The 12,682-nt window shown below is 39.4% G+C and overlaps 1 protein-coding gene across 1 annotated transcript in view; it reads left to right on the top strand.

Moving 5' to 3' along the window:
• METTL11B (methyltransferase like 11B) overlaps nt 1-10,872 on the top strand; it is a 71,587-nt gene extending 60,715 nt beyond the window's left edge. The window contains exons 5-7 of the mRNA XM_039235862.1: nt 3,462-3,637; nt 9,637-9,886; nt 10,601-10,872. Of these exons, the coding sequence (XP_039091793.1) occupies nt 3,462-3,637; nt 9,637-9,886; nt 10,601-10,872 (698 nt within the window). The remainder of the gene's footprint in view (nt 1-3,461; nt 3,638-9,636; nt 9,887-10,600) is intronic.
• Nucleotides 10,873-12,682: the final 1,810 nt, after the last annotated feature.

The following is a 12,682-nucleotide window of genomic DNA, read 5'->3' as shown; positions in this document are numbered from 1 at the left end:
ATATTGATAGCATTGCTTCTTTGTTTTTAAAGATTTTATTTTTAAGTAATCTCTACACCCAACATAGGACTCAAACTCATAACCCTGAGATCAAGAGTCACATGCTTTAGTTTCATTCTTCTGCATGTTGCTGTCCAGTTCTCCCAACACCATCTGTTAAAAAGGCTGTCTTTTTTCCATTGGATATTCTTTCCTGCTTTGTCAAAGATCAGTTGGCTGTATACTTTTGGGTCCACTTCTGAGTTCTCAATTCTGTTCCATTGGTCTATGTGTCTGTTTTTGTGCCAATACCATACTGTCTTGAGGATGACAGCTTTGTAGTAGAGGCTGAAGTCTGGGATGGTGATACCTCCCGTTTTGAAGATGTGGTTTATCTATACCATGGAATACTACATGGCAATGAGAAACAATGAAATCTGGCCATGTGTAGCAACATGGATGGACCTTGAGGGTGTTATGCTGAGCGAAATAAGTCAGGCAGAGAAGGACAAATATCATATGTTTGCACGTATAGGAGGATTAGGAGGAACTTGACGGAGGAACAAGGGGGAGAAGAAGGGCGGAAATGGTGGGGGAAAGGGAGAGAGGCAAACCATGAGAGACTCTTGAATGCTGACAAAAACTGAGGACTGATGGATGTGGGGGGGAGGGGGGATGGGCATGGAGGAGGGCACTTTGGGGATGAGCACTGAGTGTTATGTAGAAACTAATTTGACAATAAACTATTTGTAAAAAAATAAAAAAAAAAAAAAGAGTCACATGCTTTACTGGCTGAGTCAGACAGGTGCCCCTGTTTTCTAATGTTTTTAATGAGATTTGTGTTATCAGCCTAACTCTAGTCCTTTGAGTATAGAGTTGCTAGGTAAAATATAAAACTCCAGATAAATTTAAATTTAAAATAATCAACAAAAAACTTTTAGTATAAGTATGTCTCATGCAATATGAAATATTTTAAGCATACTTATACTAAGAAATTATCTGTTGTTTATCTGAAATTAAAAACTAATTGTGTGTGTCATATTTTTGTTAACTAAATCTGGCAACCCTCTTTGAAGGTCAAGCACCTTTTCCTCTCTAAATGACTTTAAGATCATCTACTTCTTACTCTTTGTGTTTTGAAATTTCCTAAGGACTTGTGTAAATGTGGCATTTATTTAATTATTATTATTATTATTATTATATCCATGCTGCTCAGAACTTGTTGAATCTTACAACACTTTTAGCTCTGGAAATTTTTCTTTTATTATTTCTTTAATAATTTTCTTCCTTCCATTTCTCTGTCATTGAGACTTCTAATTGACTTGATGTTTGAGCCTCCTCAATTAAGTCTTTTTGTCTCTAATCTTTTTACCTCTGTTTTCCATATCTGTCTTTTTGCTCATGTCCTGACAAATTTACTCAAAGTCTTATTCCAAAGTTTGGTAATCAAAACTTTAATTTATAGCTGGGATTCCTGGGTGGCTCAGTCAGTTAAATGTCCAGCTTTGGCTCAGGTCATGATCTCCTGGTTCGTGAGTTCAAGCCCCATATTGAGCCCTGTGCAAACAGCTCAGAGCTTGGAGCCTGCTTCAGATTCTGTGTCTCCCTCTCTCTCTGCCCTTCCCCACCTCAAAAATAAATAAACATTAAAATTTTTTTAACTTTAATTTCTAGGATGTCTTTGTTTTTCTTTGAATTATCACTTTCTTGGCATCTTCTTTGATTTATGGATGCACCAGTTCACATATCTCTCCAAAGATATGTGAATTTTCTGTTTAGTTTTGGTTCAAATTCTCATTCATTTCTTGAGTTATTTCTATTTCCTTTGGGGTCATTTCTGATCGTTTATCTCTCTTTTTCTTTCAGACTGCCATTTTACCCCAATGTGTTTGGAAATCATTGTTTATCCACAGTTAGGAATAAAGAACAGGGTCAATGATTCTAGGTAATGGAGAAGGTTTCTTCTGGTATGTATGTCTCCCTTGAATAGAAAAGATGACAAGTAGGTAGATCTTACCAAAGCCTCATCTGTGTGAGTGAATGTGATGCTTAGAGTCTTTTCTATGATAAAATATGTGGTATTCCAGGGTCCTTCCTAATGCTCACTGGTTTAGGTCTACTTAGGCCATTAATGTTTTTGGTTTTGTTTTTTCGGGGGGTTTGGTTTTTTTTTTAAGAGAAGATCCTTCCTTAACCAGGATTATAGCTGTGCTGCCAGTTGCTTTTGGGAGGGTGCATTTATCTTTTCACTGGTTGGCTTGTGTATAGATTTTTGATTAACTCTTATTTCCTTTTGCAACCCATCTGAGGCTGCAAACTTTTTGGCTTTGTTCCATCTGCTTTTTTGTCTTCCAGACATTTGTTAAAATCATGAATCCACCGGTGGCCCCTCCTCTCATTTTCTTCACTGTTATGTGTTGAGTTTATTAAAACAATTTGGGGAAAATATGGGGACAGAGGAGAGACAAATGCATTCAGCCTACAATCTTGAACCAGAAATTCCTTCTTTTCATCCATTTAATCTCTACCATTTCCTCCTGAATGTCCTCTAATGAGACTGTTTTATTCTCAAAGAGGTGTATTTTCATCTACAAAAATCACTTAAATGTATACACATTTATCTCTCAGAAATTAGAACATATGGTTTTCAAAAAAAGTCTTAAAATAATGCCTCATATGGTGTATAAAATAATGAAGTGACATATTATATGTGAATGTGCCTAGCACACTGCCTGCTGCAGAATAGTTGCTCAATAAATATTACATATTTTTTTATTATTTTATTTTCAGAAGATAGAGCTTAAGCACATTTTTGGTAATGTTGGTACATAGAGATATTTCAGTATGAGTTGATTAAAAGAGAGGTGAAAACACAGCTACCTCAAATGTACTTTGTGATTAGAAGTAAGGATTAACAATTAATTCTCATAAAACACTTGGAGCTCAAAGATACAACTCACCGTGAGACTTGGGACATTCTTTCTTTTTTTAGTGTATTTATTTATTTTGAGAGAGAGAGCATGGGAGGGAAAAAGAGGGAGAGGGAGAATCCCAAGCAATCTCCATGCTCAGCAAGGAGCCCATAGTGGGGTTTAAGCCCACGAATCATGAGATCATGACCTGAGCCAAAATCAAGACTTGGATGCTTAACTGACTGAGCCACCCAGGCTCCCGTGTGACATTCTTTATCCTACTAAACTTTCAAAAATACAGTAATAAGCTAAAGTTTCATTGAACTATAGGGTTATTAAGTCATGAAAATGCCACTATGCATGAGATACCTAAAGATAAGAAGGGTTAAGAAGTTTTCTCAAGGTTACATATGGAGTCAGTCACTGAGCCAGAACTCAAACCCAGATCTTCTGACTTCCCTTTCCATCATGTCACAAATCTGCAGGCTTCTGAGAAGCAATTCAATGTATGATAAGATTGAATTTGTTCTGTCATATACATATTAATAAATATTAATATTTCATTTGCAGTGAAACTGTATGCTTTAACAAGTCAAGTCATCAATGGTGAGATGCAGTTCTATGCCAGAGCTAAGCTTTTCTATCAAGAAGTACCAGCTACAGAAGAGGGTATGATGGGAAATTTCATTGAACTGTCCATCCCAGATATCCAGGCTTCTCGGGAATTTCTCAGGAAATTTGTTGGGGTGAGTTATCCAACTGCAACTTGATGAGGAAGCAAAGTCCTTGCAAACATTGAGCTCACGTGCTTCTGTGTGGTCATTTAAGTCATATTAAAGCCATATGGCTCAGCCAAGAGTTTAGCCTGAAAGCCTCTTTTAAGATGTTCAGAAAGGATGGGTCGCATCAAACCACTGGTTTATCCCACTTGGCCTTTCACCATCCTAGTATCAGCTAGTCTCTCATGCTTCAGGAGAAGGTGCACTAGCAGTGCTGATATTACAATTTGGATTTTAAGAAGACATCTCTTTTACAGTCTTATAGATGAAACAGTTCACACCCAGATGACTGATGAGAGATCATGCCATTTGGGACCTTGGGGCAATTTATTGATTTCCTGCAATACAAATTCAATATAGTAAGGAAATGCATGCCTATGCTTGGTTTCAAAATGAGAAGTACAGCAGAATTTTTTTATATTATTTAATATGTAGTTCAGACTTTGCCTTGAAAGAATGTGATCTCTTTGTAGCTCTGGTGTTGGGTGAAACTGCTTCTTTACTTCCCTGTCAGATGGAGACAAGACAGTATAGTGTAGGGGCCATAATCTTCAGCTCTGTAGTCATTAGGTTCTTCTATTTAATATATAAGCAATCTTATATATTGTTCCTTATATGTATATTGTAATTGTTCCTTAAATGCTGTGAGCTTCGGTTTTCTCACCTGTGACTAGGGCATAACCATCGAACCTACCTCATAGGATAATGTCAAGATCCAATAGGTTAATGTGTATTAAGTGTTGCTTTGTTATGCATAATTATTACCCAATAAATATAATTTATTGCTACTACTATAATAACAGGCTTCAGGGGTGTGTAGGTGGCTCAGTCAGTTAAGCTTCTGACTTTGGCTCAGGTCTTGATCTCGCAGTTTGTGAGTTTGAGCCCCATGTCAGGCTCTGTGCTGATTGCTCAGAGCCTGGACCCTGCTTCAGATTCTGTGTCTCCCTCTCTCTCTACCTCTCCCCTCCTCACACTCTGTCTCTCTCTGTCTCTCAAGTATAAATAAAAATTTTAAAAATTAATAACAGGCTTTCATAAAATGCATTCATTAGTTTCAGGAACTTGACTTAGTTGCTAGAATAGACTTAATAAAGCTGCCGACACCACAAAGCTGCTGTCCTACTGAAGACAAAGTCCTAATTGGCAAACGGGTTTCATTCCAATTCATTTGGAAGTTGTCTGTTTGAAATTTGGAGCCCATTTTATCCTGATAAGGGAAGCATTATAATATTATAAATATTTGAGTTAGGTTTTCAAGCACACTATCACAATTATGCCTAGTGTTGAGGTGAGGTTCAGTTCACATCCAACCTCCCGGAACACCGAGTGTCCAAGTGGAGAAATTAGATTAGGATGCAGCACCCATTGGAGCAGATGTATCCGAACACCAGCCATGGCCACGAAGGCCTATGAAGCTGGAGATGATGGCCATGGATGTTTATAGGTCAGGATAACCTGGAGTATTTCTAAATCACCATCGCTGACTGATTTCATGGGGTGCTTTTTCTGAGATAGCCCCTCTACTAAGCATTTAGAAGGGTTGTCTTGATTACCTTTCAAAAGAATTTTGGAAGGTAAGTACTATTATTCTCTGTATATTTTACAGTTGTGGAAACTGATGTTTGGAGACATTAAATAAGTCGTCAAGGTCATGCAGCGGGTAAGAGACAGAGCTGGTACGGAAGCCCAGCCAGGTCTGTCTGACACCAGATGCTCTACTCTTAACCACGACATATTTTTTCCATTTGTCTCATGAAGCAGAAAAATCCTTGCTCTCTCTCTCTCTCTCTCTCTCTGTGCATGTGTGAGTGTGAGTGTGTGTGTGTGTGTGTGTGTGTGTATACCACAGACCTCACTTCTCCTCCAGTCTGGCCGAAAGCTCTCCCTTCTGCTTGCCTCGTGGTGAGGCTGACTTTGATCCCAGTGCATTTCAGAAGCTTAGTTACTAATCCAGCTGTCTTGTCACTCCATGCGGAGGGCCAAGCTGACCACAGGGATACTGGTCAGACAGAGCCCATACACACACCCATGGACCTGGAAAAGGAAGCAGCCTTGTGCTTGCATATTTATGTTGGAAAAGAGGAGCCTGCTCTTTTCAAACAAATATAAGGAGTCCTTCTTAGGAGACAAGGCTCATTGTGGAACCGTGACCTCTAAGTATAAATAGTCTTTTTAAAGAAATGATATTTTTGTATTTTGACCTCAATAATCTGCTAAATTAGTATCCAGGTCAAGATACAAGGAGTTATGGAATATGAGTATCTGACATGATTTATCCTTATGTCAACTTGGAAAAGGCAGATTGTTTAATTTAAAGTTTTGCTTTCCTTTCAACACTAAGTGACACGGGATAGAGAGAAAAGGTGTTTGAACTTGCTGCATTTATGTTTACTTTAGCAAATAAACAAGTGATACCAAGGTGATTTCAATGGTACGGTCCTCAGTTTTAGCTTTCTATTGTGGGGGGAAGTGTCAATTTCTAAAAAGTAATCAGTATTTGATGGTATTTATCTATTGACATTTCTCAGAAATTGGATGATTAAAAACTCTGGGCCTAATTTGTTATATTTCATGGTTTTACAGTGGCATTCAGCACTTCTTTTTAAGTTTTAAACCCCACTGGATGAACTTAGAATGATGTCCTTCAAAAATATATATATAGGCAGGATCAAAACTAACAACATATTCCCAAGAATATTTTACTATTTTATATGAATCCATAAGTATGAAGACAACACCATAAATGACAATGAAAATAACAAAACGTCTTTTTTTGAAACCACACCTCGTACATAGGTTCTGTCACATTCATGACAGGACATCAGATTTCAATAAGGGCAGCCATGATGTCTAGGAGGCAGGTGATGTCCCTGAGATTAGTCTTTAAAGCCCCTTCCCATCCGAGCTGCATGTGACTCACAGACAGAGAAAGAATATGGGAGGCAGTGGCAGCCATATGCCGTGGAATGGAATAAATATGACCAAGCAATAGTGGTGAGAGGTGAGCAGGACACAGAATTTGGGTGAAAGGTACCTTTCCAGATTTGTAAATGAACATTGTTTCAAAAGCAACTATAGTAAAATAACACACATCTAAATTGGTGAAAAATACAAATCAGAGGGTGAGAATGTTCAAGGGAATTCTATTTCAAACATTTCACCTCTCTGAGCCTCAGTTTCTTGGTGTGAAAAAGTAGGGACATTAGACATGAGTGCTTTAAGAACCCTAGGGTTTTGCTGAGATCCTTCAAGTTCTTATTGGGAGAATGACAGGAAGCGTGAGCAGTTGAGGCCCTGCCTCACTTTAATGAGGGCAACTTTCATGTTTATTTGTTCGTTGAAAAAAAGGAGGTCAGCTATTTTAATTTAAAATCCTCTGGCATAGGTGTCTGAGCCCTCTTTGCTTTATCCTTCTATTGTTCTTTTTTAAAAATGTTTATTTTGAGAGAGAGAGAAAGAGAGCAAGCAGGGAAGGGGCAGAGCGAGAGAGAGACACAGAATCCGAAGGAGGCTCTAGGCTCTGAGCTTTCAGCGCAGAGCACGAACTGTGAGATCATGACCTGAGCTGTAGTCACAGGCTTAACCGACTGAACCACCCAGGTGCCCTTACCCTTCTATTGTTCTAATTCTAAAGCCACTTGCTACAATAATGTGAACGACATGATCCGTAGAGACTTTAAGGCCAAGTAATGATAAGAAAAATCTGTAGTAATAATCTCTGAGTATACAAATTTCTACTAACATTTTCAGTAGCCTAAAATAATTTTTCTATACTCTCTCCATCTTGTTTATGGTGTGGATTTACTTAAAGGGTATTTTCTTTATGGTGCTCACAGCATAAGCCTTTAGCCTAGGTCTTTTTTTTTTCTGAATTAGTTTAGTTTATATGTCATAATATTTGAATGAGGGGGGTGGCGTAGGCTAAGTAGGAATGGCAAACACGTGGCATGGGTACCACCACCTCCCTTTCCCATACTCAAGGGAGACATCACTAGACAACCACAGAACTCTTTCCTGCTCAGTCTCAGTGAAGCCTTAGAATTTTTTTCAGGATAGCATTGGACAGCTACTACCAAGGGGATCAGAGTTGGTGCTTGAGGGCAGCTCTGAGGTAGAGCTGCCTTTGGATTCACACAGTTCCTTGTTCAAGTCCGAGGTCTGCCATTAGATGTAGAAACCAAAGTTTCCTCAGCTTCAAACTGGGGAGTAATCATTGTCTTGTGGAATTGTTTTGATGTTAGTTATTGCAGATGCAAAGAGCTTCTGTCTATAAGCACTTGATGAATCATGCTTCTTATGATTCCATTTGGAAAAAAGCCAAAATAGCTTCACTTTTTGTTCTTCTCTGTACCTTTATTGCTGTACAGAAGGCCTTTTGGGTGGACTAGGAAGCGGCACTTTTGATGTTTCCTTCCACTCAAACTTCACCTCTTGATCCTTAGACAAACCTTTTCTTAAATCCTTAGTTCCTGAGAAAACAAGAGTAGGCTTTCTCCTTAAGGTCTCGATTGGCAATCGAAGTCTCTTATTATTGTAATTTCTGGCACAAAAGCTATTTAGCAGTCATCCCAATTATGGACAAATAATTTAGACCAGATAATACAGAGAGACTGAACAATATATATCTCAGAGTTTCAGTGGTCATATATATGTGCATATGTGCACATGAATATATTACTTTATAGAAGTAAGTTTGAGAAAGTTTTCACTGGCTGATTTCCCTCTACCATCTATCTGTCCTTCACCTCCTTCACCTGTACAATTTAGTGTACAGACCTACTTTATTTTTATTATTTTTTAAAGTTTATTTTTATTTTCTTATTTTGAGAAGGGGGGGTGGAGGGTCAGAGAGAAAGGGAGAGAGAGAGAGAATCCCAAGCAGGCTCTGCACCATTAAAGTAGAACCCCAAATGGGGCTGGATCTCATGAACCATGAGATCATGACCTGAGCCAAGATAGAGAGTTGGATGCTCAACTGACTGAGCCACCCAGGCTCCCCCAGACCTACTTTATAAGAACAATTTTAGGAGGTTTTGTACACAGTAAATCATATAGTTTCTCTTACAAAGGCAGGAAACAATTTCTAGCATTAAAAGAGATAAGGAGACTTTCTGCAAACACCTTCTATCCATGTGAATGTGCTGTGAGGATTGTGGTGGGTTTGAAGTAAAATTCTGTCTGTAAGACTGTCCCTCTTCTCTTCTTTTCCCTCCCCTCCCCTCCCTACCTTCCTTCCTTTCCCTTCCCTCTCTTCCCTTCCCTTCCTTCCCTCCATTCCCTCCCCTCCCCTCCCCTCCCTTCCCTTCTCTCCTCTCCTCTTCTTTCTTTCTTTCCTTCTTTCTTTCTTTCTTTCTTTCTTTCTTTCTTTCTTTCTTTCTTTCTTTCTTTCTTTCTTCCTTTCTTCCTTTCTTCCTTTCTTCCTTTCTTCCTTTCTTCCTTTCTTCCTTTCTTCCTTTCTTCCTTTCTTCCTTTCTTCCTTCCTTCCTTCCTTCCTTCCTTCCTTCCTTCCTTCCTTCCTTCCTAACTTTCTTTCACAAAACAATAAACTACTGCACAGGTCTATTTAGCTGTGGGCTTGACCCAAATTTACAATTAATAAAATTTTACTTGATAGGGCTTTCAATGAACCCATTTCTAAGAGAAAATTACCAAGTTTTTAGACTTAAGACATTATTTTCTAAAATCTCACTTTGAAATTCTTTTAAAGACCTATATTTGGGTAAAACAAAGAAAGTGAAAACTAGCAATGTTGGATATTTTTTTTAAAAAGGTAATTGGATGTTCTATGCATTGATTGTAGTAGTGGGTACACACCTGTATGCATTGAATGGTACATTTAAAATAGTGCATTTTCTTATATGAAAATTGACATAAATAAAGTTGGCTTAAAGCAGTAACTGGAGTGTCCTAGACTCAGGGTGCATGTCTGTACTTGAAGCATCCCACAAGGTACCTTTCTGCAGGGTCCCGGGAGAGCTGGGACAGACTGTGCCTTGGATTGCGGCTCTGGAATAGGAAGGGTCAGCAAGCATGTCTTGTTGCCCGTATTCAACAGTGTGGAACTGGTGGACATGATGGAATCGTTCCTTGTCGAAGCCCAGAACTACCTGCAGGTCAGCGGGGACAAGGTAGAAAGCTACCACTGCTACAGTCTGCAGGAATTTACACCCTCACTGGGGAGATATGATGTCATCTGGATTCAGTGGGTCTCTGGTTAGTCCTGCATGGAATTGCATCTGCCTTTCTCCCCTTCCCAGAGAAGGAAGACAATACTTGGGACTAATTTGAGGATTTGTGGAGAGGGAGCAAGGACGTTAAGGGAGATCTAGTTGTAGTTGTGCCAAGAATAGTGAGCCAGCCTTAGGCATCATGGAGAAGCTCTTGTCCCCCCATGATCTCCCCTAATATCCTCTGCCACAAGCCTGAAAATTCCCATCCTTAGGGATGGAGTGCCTTTGGACCAACCTAACTCTGCAAAGAAAACCAAGTACTTGAAAAACTTTTCAAAGTGGGGTCAAAAAGTTTATCCTCATTTAGTGGCAAAAACTGGACTTTCTTGGATTTTAAATTCCCAGGAAATGAGAAAGCTGTGAGTTAGATACTGGTCTCAGTGGGTGTGTCTAGGAGACACAGAACAGTAATTACAAAGTTGGGTTGTCTGGAGACAATGGCAGGGACTCATGGGATAGGCATTAGTTTATTTAATGTCTGTGAGGTAGATAGACCAGGTGGTAGAATATCTATTTTACCAATGGGATACCTGTCCTCTTATCAAAGCCTCTGGCAACCAGAGCAATTCAGGCTATTAAACAATTCATGCATGAGTCAACCAATGGCCTCCTGATTCGTTCCCACCTTCCTACTCTCCTCCCTCCCCATCTGCCACCATTTCATCCTGTTTCCCCATCTACTTGGCCTCACCTGTAGGGTACCTGACGGACAGAGACCTCCTTGCGTTTCTTTCCCGGTGCCGCGCTGGCTTGAAAGAACACGGTGTCATCATCCTGAAGGACAATGTGGCTCGGGAGGGCTGTGTCTTCGATCTCTCGGACAGTAGTGTGACTCGGGACATGGACATCCTCTGGAGCCTCATTAGGAAGAGCGGGCTGGTGGTGCTGGGCCAGAAGAAGCAAGATGGCTTTCCAGAGCAGTGCATCCCGGTGTGGATGTTCGCCCTGCACAGTGATGGACATTCCTGACCAGAGGTGGGAATGGGTAGCTTTGGGACAGAAGTGCTCTCCTCATAATTCATGGGGGGTGGGGGTGGGGATGGAGAAAAGGGATGCAGTGCATGTCTGGAAATGATCGATGTAGTATTTACAAGTTTCCATGAATTGTATAAGTATATGCACACACTCGGTGGATTTTCTGGAAGATAAATGGAGCGAAACATCAGGAAAAACGTTTTAAGAGACTGCTGTATACACCTAAGCTGTGCGAGATACATGCTAGATACATTCTATTTCCTCTTCTCCTTTGGGGCTACTACTTCTCTTAGACAAAAAGCTCACCTGAATTAAGAAAGGCACAAGTCGAAATAATCTTATGGAAACAAACCTATGTATTAATATTTTCCTTGGCTTTTCTCTTCACAGAGAAAGCATACATAGTTTCACTTTCTATTTTGGGTCAGCTTTACCACTCAGTGATGTAATGTGGATGTAACTTGATAACAGAAGCCTGCATTTCAGTGATGAGGAAGTGTCTCCTTTCAGGAGAAAACATTGTACCATTGACCTTTCAGCTGTGAACAGATAAGTAAATGTCATTGATAATCTAATTTTAGCCACTGGCCTCTGACACCACTTGCTTCATTGCAGCTGCTCCTTTTCTTTCATTGATATGAGTGTATCTTGGGAAGAGCAGGAAAATGATAAACCTGAAAACTGAACTAATGGGATTAATTTAAGGCATTGGTTTAATTAAAAATAATCTAAAATCATTCAAGCACAAAATTCAATTTAATTTATATTAGCAGAGTGTTAAACTATCACTGCTACCGTCTTTTAAGCACTCCAATATCTTCATGTTGAAGCATATATTTGTATATTGATATATATTGAGTCTTGTGTGAAATGTGACATATCAATTTAATGAAAGAAGGTCTACTGCATGGATATGCTATAATTGTAAAAATCATATTTGTAAGTCAGAGTTCTAACTTAGGAGGAAAACAATCCTTATGAAACATTTGCTACCTTATTATAGGATTACCTTGGTAGTTTTATTTATGTCTTAGAAAGTGAATTACTTTGCCTCTGGCATCTTCTAACTGTTACTAGGGTAAAATAACAGATTGTCAGTTAGAACCATTGGAGAACAAGCCCAAGTCTAGAACTAAATTAAATGGTGAACCATTGTCAAACAGACCAAGGATGGCAAAACAAGGGCATTCACTTTTAATCCTCTGTGCCTTGGGGCATATTAGCCAAATAATTTGTTTAGTCCCATGCCAGAAAATTTTTGTTTCTTTTATACTGGCACCCTTAATTTTCTTATCTTTTGGCTTTCTGCTTTGCCAATGCTCCAATGGTAATTGACAAGTTATCAATATTCTCTACCCCTGAGTTCTCGAGCTTTGGAGGAAAAAACATGGAAATAATATGGAAATAATGTGGATGTGGAAATTTGCTGTTTAACTTAGATGAGTCTTGGAGATTGACCAGCATTCCCTTTCTCTTCCTAAGTCAAGTCACTTTCCAATTCTTTTCAGACAGTTTTTTTTAAAGTTTATTTATTTTTGAGAGAGAGAGAGGGAGGGAGAGAGAGAGAGAGAGGGAGAGAGAGACAGAGCACAAATGAGGGAAGGAGACAGGGACAGAAGGAGACACAGAATCTGAAGCAGGCTCCAGGCTCTGAACTGTCAGCACAGAACCCGTTATGGGGCTCAAACTCACCAACCGTAAGAGCATGACCTGAGCTGGAGTCAGATGCTCAACTGACTTTGCTACCCAGGCGCCCCCTTTTCAGACAGTTTTCAGATCTTAACTGATTTACACAATTTCTCAA

This window comes from Hyaena hyaena, unplaced genomic scaffold (assembly GCF_003009895.1).
Source record: "Hyaena hyaena isolate Hyena2069 unplaced genomic scaffold, ASM300989v1 scaffold_103, whole genome shotgun sequence".
NCBI lineage: Eukaryota > Metazoa > Chordata > Mammalia > Carnivora > Hyaenidae > Hyaena > Hyaena hyaena.
This window is presented reverse-complemented; position numbering and strand designations above follow the sequence as displayed.